We start from the raw sequence: 18,707 nt of genomic DNA, 5'->3' as shown, positions 1-18,707 counted from the left end.
TCATTAGAGCTCTGTAAGGTAGGTGAAGTATCCCCATTTACAGATCAGGATGTTGAACAACAAGAGGCTAAGTAACTTACCCAAGGTACTAAGCTCTGGTATTCATCACTTATTCAGATAAAATATAATAAATCAAACCACCAAAGGCGGTTGGTACCTAGTTTTAGACGACCAGATTCTCCAAGAGACTGAAAAATGTTGCCTGCAAATCCATAAGCAAAAGATGTGTTCTTATTAACCTAAGCAAGAGTGGCAATGGGCTGCCCTTTCAGCCAAATTATTTACATTGTGCTGGGGAAGGGAATGATGCTGCTAATGGGAGGGTTTTTTTTGTTTTTTTGTTTTTATTCTAGAAAATGACAAAAGATCATTTGGTAGAAGAGAAAACTTCTCTCCAGAAAAGTCTTCTTTATTATGAAAGTCAACATGGAAGGCCGGTAATGTCTCTCTTGCTGAAAAGATTTGATTTTCTGTCTTAAAGAACATGAATCACTTTTGTGGCCCACATCTTCAGAGCTGTTTCATAGAGCATTGTTTCCTACATTTGGGAGATTGCCTACTTATTTAAAATTACTTTTTAAAAATTGCAGGGAAAGTCATATTGCTCAATGTTTTAGAAATTTTAGATTTCTGATGACTAGGTGATTTCCATTTTTCTTGCTTCAGGTAACCAGGGAAGAAAGGCACATTGTTAAACCTCTTTATGATAGATACAGACTTGTAAAACAGATGCTGACAAGAGCTAGCATCACTCCTGTCCTTGTAAGTAAAACATGTGAATATTTATCTAGTTCATTTACCAAAACCTACTCTTTAAAAAAAAATTATTATTATGGTGGTATATTAGAGAAATACACAGCCAAGGTAACAAGAATTGTGTATGTAAGGTGAGGTTACTGCTTTAAGAGAATAGGAAGTTAATAATAAATGCCTACTATTACTTCCCAGGCACTCTTATAAGCATTTTTACTTACGATTATGTCATTAAGTCCTAACAAGTTAAGTCACAACAGGTAGAGAGGACGGTAGCCTCATTTCACAGATGATGAACCTGAAACTCAGGAGTGATGTACCCAGGGTTACCTACTTGTAGAATTAAAAACTCATATTTCAGACCCTTGCCTATTTCTTTCCATTTAAATTCATGCCTTTGAAACTACATTACTTTTGTGATGGCCATCATGATGATGTTCACTTAATTGCACAATAATGTAAACTGATTTTTTTTTCAGGTTCATCTTTTTTAACAAAAAAGTCTATTAAAATAATACTTATTCATATATATGTGCATTTTTTTTGAGAAAAAATGAAAACTCAAATGCTTACGTGCATATTAAGTGCTGTCTCCAAATTAACCATTAGATAGTATGGCCCTAGATTCTCTCAGGCTCAAATAGAAAACAGCATGTTCCCGTTCTGCATCATCTCCTAGGAATTAATTCTCTGGAGCTTATGGTTTGCTTAAGCTTGCAGGCCATTTTTATGTTGATGGCCTCTTGAAATGTTCACAGTGGCCTTCTGAGCACCTTTTATTTAGCCCTTATATAAACATTCTTTTTTAACTGGCTGTTTTTTTAGTTGGCCATCTCTTAACAGTATTTAGATATAATCAGTTTTCTTTGAACAGTGAATCCTGTATAGTTTATGTTCTTTTCACACATAAGATAGTTTAATACAGATTTTATCTTTTGATTACAAGGTATTTTTTGTGTGTCACTGACATTTTCATAATTCCATAATAGTATAAATAGTCTTTGAATTTATTTATGAAAACCATCTTAGAATTCCACACATTTGTTTTTAAAAATTGAGTCTATAGGAAGCATTTCTAGATCTTATGGATGCCTAAATATGACTGTCGTAAAGAGAAATTTGGAATCTAAAAATTAAGCCAAGACAATAGGAAAGAATCGTTTTTCCAACAGATGGCGCTAGCAGTTCCTCAAAAGTTTAAACATAGAGTTACCATATGGCCTAGCAGTTCTCTTCCTAGGTATATACCCAAGAGAATTGAAAACATGTCCGCACAAAAATTTGTAGACAGGTCTTCAGAGTAGCATTGTTCATAATAGCCAAAGTGTAAAAACAGTCCAGATGTTCAGCCAACTGATAGATAAACATAATGGGGTATATCTGTATAGTGGAATATTATTCAGCCATGCAAAGGGATGAAGTACTGGTACACACTACAACCTGGATAAACCTTAAAAACATTTATGCTAAGTGAAAAAAGCCAGACACAAAAGGCCACATATTGTATGATTCCATTTATATGAAATATCCAGAATAGACCAGCCCATTGAGACAGAAAGTAGATTGTTGTTTGCCATGGGCTGGGGAGAGAGGGCTCATGAGTACAGGGTTTCCTTTTGGGGTGATGAAATGTTCTAGAATCACATAGTGGTGATGGTTGTACAACTTTGTGCATATACTAAAAACCACTAAATTGTACACTTTAAAAGAGTGAATTTTGTGGTATATGAATTATATCTTTTTAAAAATATTTATTTATTTAGCTAGCAGTTGTGGTCCTTAGTTGTGGCACACAGGCGGGATCTACGTTGTGGCATGTGGGATCTTCTAGTTGTGGCATGCAGGATCTTTAGTTGCAGCTTGCAAACTCTTAGTTGCGGCATGTGGGATCTAGTTCCCTGATCAGAGATCGAACCCAGGCCCCCTGCATTGGGAGCATGGAGTCTTAGCTACTGAACCACCAGGGAAGTCCCTATGGTATATGAATTATATCTTAATGAAACTGTTATTTTTTAAAAAGGAGTATAAAGGGGTCCTCAGACCAAAAAAGTTGACAGCTTGGTTAAAAAGAAAAATGCTCCCAATTAAATAATATGTCACACATTATTATTTAGAATTTTAAAAACATTTATTGAATGAGCTCTTTTAGAATTACCTAGACATAAATTATCATTTGTCACTCTTATGGATACATAACAAGAAAAAAGCAAAAATAAATTTAGTAAAGAATTCCTAAAAAATTTTAAAGCATATGGTTAGAATTTTGAAAATAAAGTTTTAAGATCTATTAAACTTTATTTTAACTGTAATAGTGAAGTGAATCTTCATTGAACATTTTAAATACTTAAAATGTAACCCACTTTTATGTTTATTGTTACAGGGATCTCCATCCACCAAGCGAAGGGGTCAGATGTTACAGCCAATCATAGAAGGAGAAACTGCACATTTTTTTGAAGAAATCAAGGTAATCCTTAAGAGAAATTATTCTCTGATCTTTTTCCTAAAGGAAAAATTGAAATCATGGCATGTTTGATATTCTGTTTGGATATATTTTTAGGAAGAAGAAGAAGAAGATGGTGTTAGTTTGTCCTCTGAGTTAACTGATATCTTGAAAACTGCTGTACAGGCACAGTCTTCACTGGAAAACTCAGAATCTGATATGGAAGAAAATCAAGAAAAACTGGCTCTAGATCTCCGATTGTCAAGTACTCGAGCAGCTTCTATGTATGTATCCTGGTTTGTGATTTTAGCCTATTCATGTAATAAAATTTATATGCAAAGAAATTCAGTGTTAAATAATTGAGTAAAGAAAAGAAATGCACCCATTTTGAAAAGTGTGCTTTACAAATACATGTGGTGATTCACATTTTCTTTATTGAAAATTAGTGTGTTTTAAAAATTAAAAAAACGGGCTTCCCTGGTGGCGCAGTGGTTGAGTCCGCCTGCTGATGCAGGGGACACGGGTTTGTGCCCCGGTCTGGGAAGGTCCCACATGCTGCAGAGCGGCTGGGCCCGTGAGCCATGGCCGCTGAGCCTGCGCGTCCGGAGCCTGTGCTCCGCAATGGGAGAGGCCACAACAGTGAGAGGTCCGCGTACCGCAATAAATAAATAAATAAATAAACCCAAAATCCTACGTTTGCTGTATGACAAAGTGCTGGAACCAGCTGAGAGTCATCTGTTAGTTTGTGCTCTTTGAGCTTCTTTACCTGATGTGGCCTTTGGTTCTAGTTGTTAGCCCTGGCGTCACTTTAGGATCACGTGGAAAGTTGTTTTGTTTTTGTTTTTGTTTTAAATACTTATGCAGAGCCCTACCAGCAGCTATTCTGATTTAGTCGCTCCAAGGTGAAACCTAAGACATTGGTATATTCTAAAAGCTCCCCAGCTGGCTTGATTTTGCAGCCAGGGTTAGAAACACTGTTAAGAACATAATGAATCAAAAGTGCCCTGTCAAACGTTTTCTTCCCATTTCAATTTTAGGCCCGAATTACTGGAACAACTTTGGAAAGCCAGAGCTGAAAAAAAGAAACTACGTAAAACGTTACGGGAATTTGAAGAAGCATTTTATCAACAAAATGGAAGGTTTGTTGAGCATCACAAAATCGAATCTTCTTTCTTCTTAAACTCCCAAGTGCCCATATGTTGAAATAAAGAAATATATAAGATTAGAAATAAATTGTGCATATAAGGATGTTAGCATTGAAAATAACGGTAAAAAACATTCCTTTATACTGTGCAGCCCTGCTCTTAATGGAAAGAAAAAGTCAGAGCTGGAGTAAACAATATCTGACAAAATATTTCAGGATTGTCCTAGAGAACGCTTGGTTGAGTGGCAGTTATTTTATGTTCCTTAATTCAGTATCCTCATCCTTTTGGAAGTGTTTGTGAAACGAGATCTCCTTTTGGAAAGGGTTCCAAATATGAGTGGTATCCTAACTAGTTTGGATTCTTATACTGAGACCATTGCTGCTTAGGCTGCATGTTGGGTCATTCTAGGGCACGTATTTCCAAGGTGTGTATCAGTGTGGCAGTCATGTGGCTCCCCTATAATACAATATGGCAAGTGCCTTTATCTAACTGGGTAATACCCAGTTGACCCAGTGGGACTCTTTTAAAAGTAAGAAAAATACATTCTATTTCAGATTGTGGCCAGAAATGAGGATTATTTATCTCAGGCCTCAGAAAAGTTTTTCCATGTTACCAGATGGTCTTACCAAGCCAATAGCTCTATAGTAGTCCCCCCTCTTCACTTTCTCTTTGCAGTTTCAATTACTCCATGGTTAATTGCGGTCCAGAAATATTAAATGGAAAGTTCTAGAAATAAACAATTCATAAAGTTTAAGCTGTGCAGTGTCCTGAGTAGTGTGATGAAATCTCGTGCCGGCCCACCCAGGACGTGAAGCATCCCTTTGTCCAGCATATCCTGCCCTTCAGTCAGTTAGTATCCATCTTGTTTGTCAGATCCGTCGTCACAGTATCTCAGTGCTTGTGCTCAAGTAACCCTTACTTTACTTAATGCCCCAAAGCGCAAGAGTAGTGATGCTAGCAATTCAGATATGCCAAAGAGAAGCCACAGAGTACTTCAGGTGAAAAGGGGAAAGTTCTTTACTCAGTGAGGCTACGAAAAAAATCACGTGCTGAGGTGCTCTCCGATCTATAATAACGAATCTATCCATGAAATTTTGAAGAAGGAAAAGGAAATTCCTACTAGTTTTGCTGTCATACCTCAAACTGCAGAAGTTATGGCCACAGTGCATGATAAGTGCTTAGTTAGTACGGAAAAGGCTTTAAACTTGTACTGTAAGATGTTTTGAGAGAGCCCGCATTCACATAACTTTTATCACAGAGTATTGTTATAATTATTCTATTTTATTATTAGTTATTGTTAATCTCTTACTGTGTCTAATTTATAAATTAAACTTTATCATAGGTATGTATGTATAGTATATATAGGGTTTGGTTTCAGACATCCACTGGGGTCTTGGAATGTATCCCCACGGATAAGGAGGGGGACTACTGTGTTTGAGAGTCTTCTATGTAGGTTGGCATATATGGTTAAAAAAATCTCAAGTGTGTTTTCCAAGTACCTTCTAATTCTTTGTCTTATTGGAAAAAAACTTTGCTTGTAATTAGGATAGTTTGATGCTTTACCTGGTTATTAAACTGAATTGCTTTGGGTCAGTAATATAAAGTGAGAAAAATGATTTTTTCGCTACCACTAAGATGTTATACTTTTACATCTTAATTCACTGAAGCCAGAGTTAAGTAATGTATGGAATGTATGAAATGACTCAGCGTAGCCTCTAGCACTTAGTATACACTCACAGACCTGACAGAGTCTAGTAGCTCATGTCTTATTAAAGTATTTGATTATCTGTAGTTACCTGCAATCATCATTGATACTAATATCATCAATTAATCTGTCAATAGAGAAATACATCAAAATTAGAAGTGTTCTAGGAATATTCCATTGGGATGAAGGGAATTAGTCCAATAATCTTTTTTTTTCTTGCAGAACAGTTTTTTATTTGAGTTTGTATTGGGTAATATTCTGTCTCTCATTACGACAACTTCTGGGACTTTATTTTCCAGATGATCTCTAGGTTTTATTTTCTCCCCTAGGAATGCCCAGAAAGAGGATCGTGTTCCAGTGCTTGAGGAGTACAGGGAGTACAAGAAAATTAAAGCCAAGCTTAGGCTTCTTGAAGTTCTTATCAGCAAACAAGATTCTTCAAAATCCATATAAAATATGGTCCTTGAAAACATCATAAAATCAGTTGTATTCCCTGAAGCTATCATCATGTGTACTTGGCTGGTACTTAAGTTCATTTTGTCAGGCACTCACAGAGTCTCATTTTGTACTTGCTGGTGGTGCCACTAGAGAAATGATGGGAGGGTAAGTAGACCCTGTCTAGGGAGTGTGATGTTCCATGTTAACCACAGACTGCCCCTCTACCTTTAGCAAACATCCACTTTTCTTCATTGTTTTGTACTACAGATACATCGTGTTAGTAGAAGACTAATATTTTTATCATTTCAACTTTAAGAACTTTGGAGATAGAAGCTTTTTGTTATTACCAACTTTATTATTTTGTTTTTCATTACTCAAGAAAATTGAGAGGAAAATCTTCACATTGAATTCTTCTTCAGTTGCCTTTTTCTTACAGAATGACTGAAAATTTGAAAGAAAAGCCTATAAATGTGCACATATGCAACTATGTTCTGTGTTTTCTTAGAAAACCAAAATCAACTGAAATTTCAAGTCCTACTGTGGAACATATTTCTGTTAAATTCCCAAAGTGACACTTTCTCACAGGTAGTATGTTAGCAGAATTTTGCAATTCAGTGGTCACACAGCTCCTGGATGAAGATAACAGCGGGTAGACCAAAAAGTGACCTTGCTTATTAGTATAGTGAAAACACACAGCACACATCACACACAGAACTGAATTATATCACATGCTGCCTTTGGGACTTAAGTTACTGTTTGTTTCCTCAGTTACCGTTTATCAGTTGGTGATGATGTGATTTGTCTGGATTAGATCCTGCATTTTTTCCCCCTACCCACCTCCAGATAATGTGAGAAAATAGCCATGTCAGTATGTAGGAACTCTGATGGTGCTCAGATTTGTGTGCTCAATCAAATGGGCTTAAATTGGCAAAAGAATCATTATGCCTGAAGTAAATCTATTCTTAACAAGGGCTATACCACTGCATTTTTACATGTACCTTCAAGGGGTTGCATCATTTTTTTTTCTTTTTTAATCAGCAAAATCCATAAAGAAAACATCCTCTAAAGGGATCACCTTTTGCTCAATCACAAGCTGTTTAAAGCATCTGGTTATAGGTGTATTGTGGTATGCCCCTTGTCATACACTCTAAGCATATCTTTTTTTCTCTGGCTTTGCATGGCTTTTCTTCAGGTTCTTTCCTGGTATAATTCTGCTAATTATTTTCACAGAATGGTGACTTTATTTGTGCTAACAATATGATAGTCATTAACAGCATATTCTGATCAGGCTTAATCTAAGTGTTCTTTTTTTCCTGGTGCTTTTTTGGATTGATGAGTGTCTCACTTTGTGCCCATGTTTTGCATGCAGTGACTCATGCATGGTTTTCTTAACTAGCTAATATTCATAATTTGTTCCATACAAAAATGGACTTTTACAGTATCCTTTAATAAGGTGAGGGAAGCATGAACCTCAGACTTCTGGCACTATTACATAGCACATGAAGTAGCTTGATAATAAGTAGCATTTCTAGTACTTCACATTTCACCTGTGTGTGCAATGCCTTTTTTGGGGGGAGGGAATGTTCCTTGGTAGTGAACGTGTCATTGGGGAATAAAGCACTAAATCCAGCCCTTTTCGTGTGGTTTCCTTTTGATACAGCTAGGTTATTCATAATGTACACCTAGAAATGTGAAATTGAGAACACCAAAAGATGTTATCATTTTGATTTGAATTCATCATGCAGTGTACATTTAATTTCTTTCAGTCTCCAACAGGAGTATATCCAAACATCTTATTTAATGTGCACTGTATATTGTTTTATATGAGTGTTTTATTTTATATACCACATGCAAAAATGTCCATATGCACTATTTAAATGTTTTAAATAATATATTCCTTCTTTATAATGCTAAATCTATATGAGTACCATATTTTTATAAGTCAGTGGCCTGACTGGTTTCATTTTAGAATTAACAGCTGCTTCATGATGTTGGTTATTCACTGTTAATGTTTGGCTGTGAGTAGAATAGATAAAAAGTGGCATGGCAGCACTTATGCTATGTGACAGTATTGTGTGTCATAGTTCAGTAGTAAGTGGTAGAATTAGGCAGTTTGTGATAATTTTACTTTGGTACAAGTAAAAACTGTATATCTATATACAAACAATATATAGATATATACAACTACAAGCATAATTGCATTGCTGTGTTTGGCACTTCATTGTATAGACTTTTGTAATAAAAGAACTTTAATGTTCTAAGTCATTGTAAATGTTTTTTGTTTTTTTCACTAGATGTTTAAAAAGAAGAAATAAAACCCTCAAGTGTTCCCTTGCCTTAATGTTCTCAGGCTTTGTTTGAATTACCCCAACCAGGGACCATGTGGGGAGACAGCAAGGTTACTAAACCACGTGACTGTCTACAGCTCTAGGGAGTGGTAAGACAAGGAAAGGCCATGTTGTTGATTCTCTTTGGAAATCTAGGGAGAAGATGCAGAGAGAATAGTCAGCATTTCTTGTTGCAGTGAATTATCTTATTAAGAAAACTTGACATGCAGTCTCTAAGAGAAGAGCTTGGCTTAAGGAAGGTGGGTATATTTAACAATTCCTTTATTTGAGTTTTACAGTCCAGGGACTGTTGAGCACAATGTGGAAGTCTATGGTCAAATGATGTTACTTGGGCTAAGAGAACGTATAACATATGGCTCTTCTAGGAGGGCTTATGTAACCTATATTAGAAGAGTTTCCTTCCAATTTCCAAAATGCCAGCCATCCAAAACTTGCCAACCATCCATACAGGGCTTTTGCAACACCCTCATTTATACTTTTCAAACATAACTTCTTATAACCTTGATGCTCCTGCCTGGCTCTTTTATTTTATGTTTTAAAGGATAGTTTACTTTTAAAGTAGTCGAGGAAGCACTTTTGGGAAACTTCAAATGTGTTACTTTAGAAACTGTCTAGATGAATTTCTAGTTTGAAGATATTAGTGAAATTTCTGTAGGTGGTTGGGAAGTTTGTTCTTCTACACTTGGCCTTTTTCCAGGAGACTTCCAACTGGGAAGAGTGGAGGTGAGATTATTTTACTTGGGGTCTTATGTAATGGTTTTCTAGAATCCTAAGCAGTTATTAATTTACCTTTGGCTAGAGAAACTAGAACATGGCACATGATGAGAATACCAACAGTTCTAATACTCTGTGTAGCACTGAGAAAACTATCTTTACTGACTTATTGAACTATTAATTAGAGACCTGCCCTAAGAACTAAAAGCAATATTATTTTATACTTTCCGTTCATATTCCTAGAATTTAATAATAAATCTCATTATAAAAGTCTTCATGTGTACCTGTGTGTGTATACTGTGGAGGCATGTTGTAATACACATGGATTATATATTGGGTCCCATTCCTAGAAATCATTTGATGATTATCATCGACCCTGACGATAGTTTGATGGTAGCTAGTTTTGTGCTTTTAAAATGTACCCCAAATGGGGACAAATTTAGGAAATAATTCAGTACAGGAATAAATCGTTAGAAATGTTCCATGATTGTATCACAGATTCTCACCTCCACTTGCCTCAATATTGTAGAGCTGAAACCTTTCTCATCACTCGGTTTAGTTTTAAACTGACGTAGTGTAATTCTTTCTCCAGCTCCACAGCATATAAAAAGAGGCTAGAGGATAATTTAGAAGGAAGTAGAGAATGAGTCAGTAACATTTTTGTACATAAAGAGACAGCAGGTTATTAACACCTATTGTGAAATACTTTGAGTGGGAAGATAGTACTTTAAGCTCCCAAAATATGCCTAGTATGGCCAGTTATGGATCTAATATTCTAAAGCTGTGTGGAGCACAGTATCTGCTATGCGTGTCAAGTATAAATGGCAGTCTATTATTTAGAGATGTAAGGACAAAAGCAGTTGGTCTTGCTCTCACCTTACGTTTAAACAAATGGAGTTTTGTGCTTTCTGTGTCATTTTAAAGTTGGGTAAAAAATTGGGGGAAAAAAGTGGCATCTTAACAGAATGAGATTCTGGGTTCAGGAAAATTGTGGAATGTCCCCAGTCCCCATATCACGATATCCCATAGTACCTTGGTTAGAACAAATGCTTACTCTCGAAATTCTTGTTGAGTGACAGGCTGGTAGTCATCTTGAATTTCTGTAGAATAATACTTTTTCTCAAGCCTCTCTTTCCATTTTTTCATCTGCTCTGCACTTTGAATCTCCTGTAAAGTTAGAGGAAAAAGCATAAGCTGCAATCTTTAAATTTTTCTCTGTTGCAGGCCCATGGCACACAAGCATCACAGGGTTGAGAATCTTAAACTTTACTCTCCAGGGCTGTGATTTTGAGCCCCACTGGCTTTTTGCCCTGCCTGATTTTTGGGTCTATGCATTAGCAGAGTCACCTCAGAGAACTTGGTGTTAAAACTGTTTAGCAGAGTTAGGGGATTTTTAAATTATGAATATCGTCTTATTCCCTTTTCACTGCCTCTTCCCCTCTGCATCTCCAGCTGATAGTCTCCATTCTTCACTTGGCCAAAGCTGGGATGTTCTTTTCTGTACCTCTGTTCTATAATGAAGCAAGTGTACATCAAAGTACGTTTGTGGGTATTATTTGCCCTCCCAGCTGCTTCTCAGCCAGACTCCTAACAATTTCCGATCTCCTCTTCATAATTACTGCATCAATCTGTGTACTCCAATCTGTCTACATACCCCAGAATAAGCTCCTCATACCAGAAGATTCTTGCTGTATCCTTCTCTGATCCTAAAGAGCCCTTTCTGTGCTTTGTGCTCACTACCCACCCATTTTCCTTTTAGTGTCCAAATACCTTTTTCCCAACTTTAGAAAAAATGCTCTGTTATGTTATGGAAAATAGAAACAGCCCTAGAAAAAGAGGGAAAGAAGAGACAGTGCACCCAGATACGATGCAAAGACTTTTCAGTAGATCGGTATGCTATTGCCCTGCTCCAACAGTAATGTTAAGTAGCAAAGTGGATCCCTGTATAAGGGTTCTGATTACCTTCCTCAGAGAGAATGGTGATGCCCAAGTTCATACATTGTTTACCTGATAAATGGATGCTGTTCTGGCCAGAGGAGCTGTGCTATATATCAGAAAGTGTTTGTCTTGAAACCAACATATCCGAAGTAGGAAAGGGTGGTTTTCAATCTTTCTAGTTTTATTTCAGCCACATTACAGCACCTATGTTTTGACATATTTACCAGTACTTATAATGTGATGTTAAAAAAGTGGTGGGCCCCACAAATATTTCTAAATGACCAGGTCTATTAAAATGTGGACGCATTAGTAATATGCATTGAATAGACTGCCTGGTAAACGATGCATCCTTCAAAAAACCCATCTCAACCATCGCTTTTTCTATGAAGCCTTCCTTGACATTCACAGGAAAGTAATACCTTTCCTCATAGAGCAGCAACTATGTGGGGGCATTTGCTCAAGCTCCTAGGTTCTAGTCAACCCACCTCTTCCCTGCAGGTGGTAGCTGCTGCTTATAATTGTTTCTGGATTAATTCAGTGTTCTGCAATGGTTGTTACAGACCTCTCATGCCTCAGAAATGAATTCTGTGAAGTAAACCCCCTCTTTTTGAGCTACCTCGTGTGTTTCTGTTTTTCTGACTGGCCCCTAACTGATGACTGGTTGGTAGCAGAGAAGGTCCAAATAAACAGACCCTTATAGACAGCGTGCCTCCACCAAGGGACACAATTGACTTAAGAGTTTGAGACCGCCACCTGGCTCTTTGGGATTCCTCAGGCTACCGAACCAGCAGGCTAAGAAGTGATTGAGGTGACTGATCCCAATTACCAAGGGGAAATTGGTGCTGCTACAAAATGGGTTCAGAGAGGGCTCTGTTTGGAACCCAGGGAATTCTCTGAGGGGTGCCTCTTAATACTTCCATGTCTAAAACTCTGTAGTTTAAACATTAAATTCTTAAGGAATTGTGATTCGAGTAGAAAAGGTCTTAACGTCACCCAGAGATGGATACAATTACTCTTGGGACTTTGCTTCTCCACTTTTGGGGAGAGAATAAGAGGGCCTCCATTTTCATAGAGGATAGTTCTGTCTTATTAGATGGAAGCTAGAAATAATTACTGTCATTTTATGGAAGTACAGATGTGTACTAAACAGCCAAAGCGGGTGAATTCAGCTGACCGTTTAGCTAATATCTCTCAACTCAAAATTTGCCCTCCTAAACTCTTATGCTCTTTTATGCTCTTTATGCTGGATCTCAGGCTTCGCAAACCTCATTCCCTAGACTGTCTTGCCACCAGATTTGTTAGGTTCTGCCTCACTGGACGATGGAGGGGAGAAGGTTCTTCTTGTTTTCTTTCTATCAGCATTGCTGATAGAATGGTAGTTGGCTCCAGGCTGCAGTTGTCCAGCTTCTTTTGGCATACCCAGCACCAGCTTCATCATACTCCCTCAGAAGTATCAGGAGCAGCAGGGGTGGGAGGAGGGTGACCTCAGAGGTCTGAGCAGCAGCTTCAGGCCCCTTAAGTGTCTTAGGTTCCAATAAACCCACCTTTTGTAACTTTAGCCATGGGAGTGGTAGCATCCTCCTACAGTTATTACTTATGAGTTGCTGCAGTGTTTTTACTTTTTCTATTTTCCAATACCTGTGTAACCAATTCCCTGTAATAAATTTTCTCTGTTTGAAATGTATAGTATGGTTTCCATTTTCCTGACTAGGTCCTCATACATGTAATAAGTATGTCATTTGGTCAGGTGTATGTTTGCCTTTAAAGAATGTTTTAAATTTTTCCATATCTTGGTTTTAAACATTTAAAAATTAGTCCCTGGGCATTTTCTATTTTGTTGCTATTGTTTCTTCTATTATAATTTTTAATGAGCTGGTTGATGTTTGCATATATGACATGACTATGTAAATTATTTTTTCCTACTACTTAATCTCTTTTTGTCATAATTTTTCAGTTCATTGTATACCTGAGAAAGAGAACCATATCTCAAACAGAGGTAGTTTTTACCTCATCCTTTTCTACTTTTGTACTTCTCATGTATTTCTCTTAATTCTTTTTTTTTTTTTTTTTTTGCGGTACATGGGCCTCTCACTGTTGTGGCCTCTCCCGTTGCGGAGCACAGGCTCGGGACGCGCAGGCTCAGCGGCCATGGCTCACGGGACCAGCCGCTCCGCGGCATGTGGGATCTTCCCGGACCGGGGCACGAACCTGTGTCCCCTGCATCAGCAGGCGGACTTTCAACCACTGCGCCACCAAGGATGCCCTCTTGCTTAATTCTTCTGTCTGATCCCTCCAATACATCCTTGTCTTGTCCTTGACATGTCCAATGTTTCCCTATTAGATAAGGTGCTAGCTTTGGGGTGAGATAAATTTGTTTTTATCATGTCAAGGAGGAGTCCATTGATTCCTGTTTTGTTTTCCCCCTCAAAGTTGGATGTTGAATCTTATCAAATACCCAGCATCTATGGAAAATAATAGTTTTCCTTTTTTTGATCTATAAATAGAACGGATTATGGTAATTAGTTGATTATACAGTTTTGAATCATCTTCTCATTCTTTGAATAAGCCCTATCTGAATCATGGTATTGTGTTCTGTTGGATTCTGTTTGCTAATATTTAGGATTTTTGCTTCAAGATTTATAAGTGATATTTTGTTTTTTTAAATTAATTAATTAATTAAATTTTGGCTGCATTGGGTCTTCATTGCTGCGCATGGGCTTTCTCGAGTTGCAGTGAGTGGGGACTGCTCTTTGTTGTGGTGTGCGGGCTTCTCATTGCGGTGGCTTCTCTTGTTGCGGAGCACATGCTCCAGGGACGCTGGCTTCAGTAGTTGTGGCACACAGGCTTCGTTGCTCCACAGCACGTGGGATCTTCCCGGACCAGGGATTGAACCCTTGTCCCTTCCATTGGCAGGCGGATTCTTAACCACTGCGCCACCGGGAAAGTCCCTATAAGTGATATTTTCTTTTTCTGTTTTTTTTTTTTTTTTATTGAGGAGGATACAATCTTTACTAGGTTTTAGAATCACTATATAGTGATTCTAAAATTATTTTATAAAAATAATTTGGAAATTTTCAATTTTCTCTTTGCTCTGGAACAGCTCAAATAGCTTGAAATTATTTATTCTTTAAAAATCTGGTAAAATTTCCATATGAAACCATCTGGGCCTGATTTATTTCAGAGGTAGCTCTTTGATGACTTCATTTCTTCTACAGAATGGATTTGTTTAAGCTTTTAAAAATCTCTTTTGGGCTCAGTTTTGATAAATTTTATTTTCAGTTTATTGAGGTTTTCTTTTTGGCCCAATATATCTATTTTCATGAAGGGGTTTTGAAAAACAGGTGTATCTTCTTGGAGTACAGACTTCATTCATTATATATATATTTTTAATCCTTTCATTTTTCTTGATCTGTTCTTTACTTTAGTGTATTCTTGTATGTTTTTCCTTTTATAAGTCTAGTAGTCTTTATGGAAGTTTATGCCATATTATTTGTTGCATAGATAATCATAACTATTAAAATTGATCTTAGCCTTATAAAGTGCCCTTCATCTCATTTAGAACTTTTTTCTAGAATTCTACCTTGACTTATATTGTGTCCTCTGATAACTTTTCCTTGCCTTTTATACCTTGGCTCATGCTTTTATACTTAACTTTTCTAAATCACTTTGTTTTAGGTATATATTTTAGGCTATATCATAGAATTGGGTGTTACTCTGTGATTCAATCTGAAAATATTTTCTTTTTCTTTTTAAGTAAATTAAGCTTATTTGTCTTTACTGATATGTCAGATATATCTGGTCACAGTTATATTGTTTTAAGGTATATTTACAGTCTTCTACCATGTGGCATATTATTAGTTTTCTTTTTTGATTTGGTACTGCTTCCCTTTAAGAATGTATGTATTTTTGTTTTAGTGGTCTGTTTTTATTCACGTATCTTTTTATACATCCTCCGTCATCTCTTCTCGTTTTGGTTCCCTCAACAAGAACCAAACAAGTTCAACAAAAAAATTAGGTTATAATTTCTTCCTCCTCATTTCTTTTCCCTCTGCTACCCAAGTATATTTAATCATATTACTGTATTTTATTGTATCTGAGAGATGGAGTCTATCGTAAGACCATTACACCATTATTTTATGTACCACTTAGGGAAAAAAATGCCACCAGTTAAAATATGGCACATTGTCAAATATAAGGCACATCTTGATTTCAGAGATATTAAAATGTGGAAAAATGTGTTTTAAAATTAATAAAACAATATCTTTTTAATTTACTACTGTGCTCTTAAATATGCTAAAGTTTCTTCTTTTGGGCTATTAACTCTAAATGATAATTCTTCAACTTTTTAGCTATTACATATGAAATAATCAGTCAGCTTTTTTTACTTTATACCTTCTCTCTTCCTTCTTTTTTCTAAAATGTCTCAGTCATCTCTTGTTTGGCTGAAGACAATCCTCACATGGAATCCTCAGGAATACAGTGGTATTCCCCAAGTTCTTACATGTTCAAAACTGTTAGAGCCTTCATACTTGAAACACAGCTTTGCTGCATATAAAAAAGGCTTGGCCTACATTTTCTTTCCTTGCTATATTGTAGGTGTTGTTCTGTTGATTTATGGTGTTGAATGGTGTTATGCTAACCTAATTCTCTTTTCCTTGTAAGTAAATCCAAATTTTGCTTGGATAAGTCTCATGTTCATTTTAGGTAATTTTTCCCAGGTACATAGTATGTCTTTCAATATACATTGTCTTTTATTTCAGAAATGGTTTATTGAATTATAGTTTTGTTTTTTAAAAGAATCTCAAACTTACAGAAAAGTTATAAGAACAATACAAATAGTTTTTATCCTCTGAAGTATTTGAAGTTGCCAACATGAATGCCTTATTGTCCCTGAATACTTCAGTGTGTATTTCCTGCATACAAGGACATTCTCCTTTATATAAGCACAGTATAATCATCAGAATCAGAAAATTAATATTGATAGATTATTACCATCTAAATCCTCAGTCCCCCATTCAAATTTACCAGTGTCCCAATGATGCCCTTTATTGTAAAAAGATCCAGTCCATGATTATGCATTGTATTTGCCCATCTTTTAATCTCAGTCTGGTGTAGTTCCTCAGCTTTACCTTGACTTTCATGACCTTGAAACTTCTGAAGTCTATAGGCCAGTATTTCATAGAATGTCCCTCAGTTTCTTATTGTGTGATGGTTCGTTGCGTTATGCATCTTCGGCAGAAATTTTACTGAAGGGATCCTGTGTTCTCTTAGTGTCCTGTCAGGTGGCATATAATTTCAGCTTGTTCCAGTACTGATTAAGGTTCTGTTTTCTAGACTTTTTCACCGTAATGTTATTCTTTTTCTTTTTGTAATTAGTAAGTATTTTGTGGAGAGGTATGGAAATGTTCTGTTCTTCCTCAGACTTTTATTCATGTATATGTTTAGATCAGTGTGGACTCATGGAATCCTATTTTATTCCGTGGGTTTAAATTAATATTCATTAAGTGCTTAAAATCCCACACTTGGCCAGCGGGATCCCCACTCAAGCTGACTTTTGTGTCCTTTTAACAGATCTCCATCATTCTATATGGAGTACAGTATGAAGCACCTATACTTTCCAGTCCTGGAATTAACTGTATTTCCAAGGAGCCCTGGTTCCTTTTAGAGGAGAATGGTATTTGGAAACCAAGATCTGGACGCTCGTTGTGTCATTGCTACTAGGATGTCACTCTAGCCTTCTCAGTGGACAGAGTTAGAAGATACATTCGCGCGTGCGCACACACACACACACACACACAGCTGCAATTCTAATCCAACACCACAAGGTTCATTTTAACCTTCAGCCTTTCCATTTTTGCAATTCCATTGTCTGATAATGAGAAACCTCACTGCATTATACATACTTGTTTGCTTATTCCAATCTCTTGACCCTGCTGTCCTCTTTCTCAATATATTGGGGGGTGGGAGGCATCCAGAAGTAGAGCAATGTTCTATTTTTTCACTTGGGTGGTAGTGGTATGTGGAGGTTTGCTTCATAATTATTTATTAAACATATATGTTTAGTCATTTGAATATATGTTACAGTTTTGAAATATAAGAAAAATCATTTAAGTGATTCAGCACATTAATGATTACAAGAGAGCAATTATATAATCATCTCAATAGAGTATACTCACTAAACCCTGTGTGCTAATCCCACAGTGAAGGTACAGCTGTAGGACAAGGGTATCTGGCTAAGAGCACCAATAAGAGAGACGGAGCATCTGGAATCCAAACAATTTGTCCTAAATAAGAAAGGATCTAGATTCTGGGAGAAATTTGGAGGTGGCAACTACCGCTCTGAAAAAAGCAAATCATTCAGTTCTTAAATCAGAACTTTTTCTAATAAAGCTATCACTTCTTTACGAGAAAATTAAAATCTTACTTTTTCATCAAAGCCTTCTCTTCTGGCTTGTTCAGCCAAATCTCTGCTTTTCCTACTGAGAATATAAAATAAAAATCAGAGGTATATGACAGTAAAAAGGAAAATGACAGTATAAAATATAACCAGATCTGTATTAAGGATCTGAATTAATTTCTGTTCTTTCTAATAACACTAATTAATTGGAAAATGTGGTCATTAATAGGTTCTCTATATCATATCTCTAGCTATAAAAACATGTTTCTATTATGTCCCACTGCCAGATTTTGACACTAAAATTATGCAATAAATGTAAGCACATTCTTAAATATTTTGTTTAAAGATTTTTTTACTTTGATAGCTAAAAGCATGCACTTAATGTAGACTAAAATCATTTCCTCCTTTTTTAGAGGGACTTTACTGTCCTGTGCAGCTTTGTGTTAAACCTTTTTCTGAGTGGCATGGCATGCCTTATATTAATTTTAAATTAGCTTAGAGTTTCATGACACTCTCAGAAATTATGAGGTGCTACTGAATGTTTTGACAGTTTATTTAGAATCAGCACATTGAATGGTGGTTGTTTTGCAATCAAAACCTTACTCTCACTGTAAGTTTCTAATATAATACAGAGCTTTAAAATGGTAAGTTAAAAATTGAAGAAAATTCATCTTACCTTTTCTTGTCTTCATCTGTTTCAGGTTTCTTTAGTTTGAGTTTTTCGAGAGCATTGTGGTAACTCTGAGCATAATTTAAAAGTTCATAAAAATAATATTCTGTATTGTTAATTTTTGATCAAGGTAAAGGAAATAGGGAATGCTTGACTTTA

At 36.4% G+C, this 18,707-nt stretch overlaps 2 protein-coding genes across 19 annotated transcripts in view; one reads left to right on the top strand and one right to left on the bottom strand.

The window, feature by feature from the left end:
* The window catches only part of FAM13B (family with sequence similarity 13 member B), an 89,787-nt gene extending 80,970 nt beyond the window's left edge, over positions 1-8,817 (top strand). For 8 of the 18 annotated variants that reach the window (XM_089909352.1, XM_022588876.3, XM_022588878.3 and 5 more), the window contains 6 exons: positions 354-437; positions 667-762; positions 3,134-3,217; positions 3,311-3,477; positions 4,231-4,332; positions 6,373-8,817. In XM_089909352.1, the coding sequence (XP_089765478.1) occupies positions 354-437; positions 667-762; positions 3,134-3,217; positions 3,311-3,477; positions 4,231-4,332; positions 6,373-6,496 (657 nt within the window). In that variant the 3' untranslated portion in view covers positions 6,497-8,817. The remainder of the gene's footprint in view (positions 1-353; positions 438-666; positions 763-3,133; positions 3,218-3,310; positions 3,478-4,230; positions 4,333-6,372) is intronic. The other 10 variants (XM_089909354.1, XM_089909353.1, XM_089909347.1 and 7 more) reach the window with 5 other exon arrangements.
* Positions 8,818-9,321: 504 nt separating this feature from the next.
* The window catches only part of PKD2L2 (polycystin 2 like 2, transient receptor potential cation channel), a 36,531-nt gene continuing 27,145 nt past the window's right edge, over positions 9,322-18,707 (bottom strand). Inside the window, exons 11-14 of the mRNA XM_089908575.1 lie at positions 18,555-18,619; positions 17,906-17,960; positions 10,598-10,710; positions 9,322-10,157 (exon numbers count right to left, since the gene is read on the bottom strand). Of these exons, the coding sequence (XP_089764701.1) occupies positions 10,061-10,157; positions 10,598-10,710; positions 17,906-17,960; positions 18,555-18,619 (330 nt within the window). The 3' untranslated portion in view covers positions 9,322-10,060. The remainder of the gene's footprint in view (positions 10,158-10,597; positions 10,711-17,905; positions 17,961-18,554; positions 18,620-18,707) is intronic.

Source organism: Delphinapterus leucas, chromosome 3 (assembly GCF_059928025.1).
Source record: "Delphinapterus leucas isolate spDelLeu-1000000601 "Yukka" chromosome 3, BTC_Dleu_Yukka2, whole genome shotgun sequence".
Lineage (NCBI taxonomy): Eukaryota > Metazoa > Chordata > Mammalia > Artiodactyla > Monodontidae > Delphinapterus > Delphinapterus leucas.
This window is presented reverse-complemented; position numbering and strand designations above follow the sequence as displayed.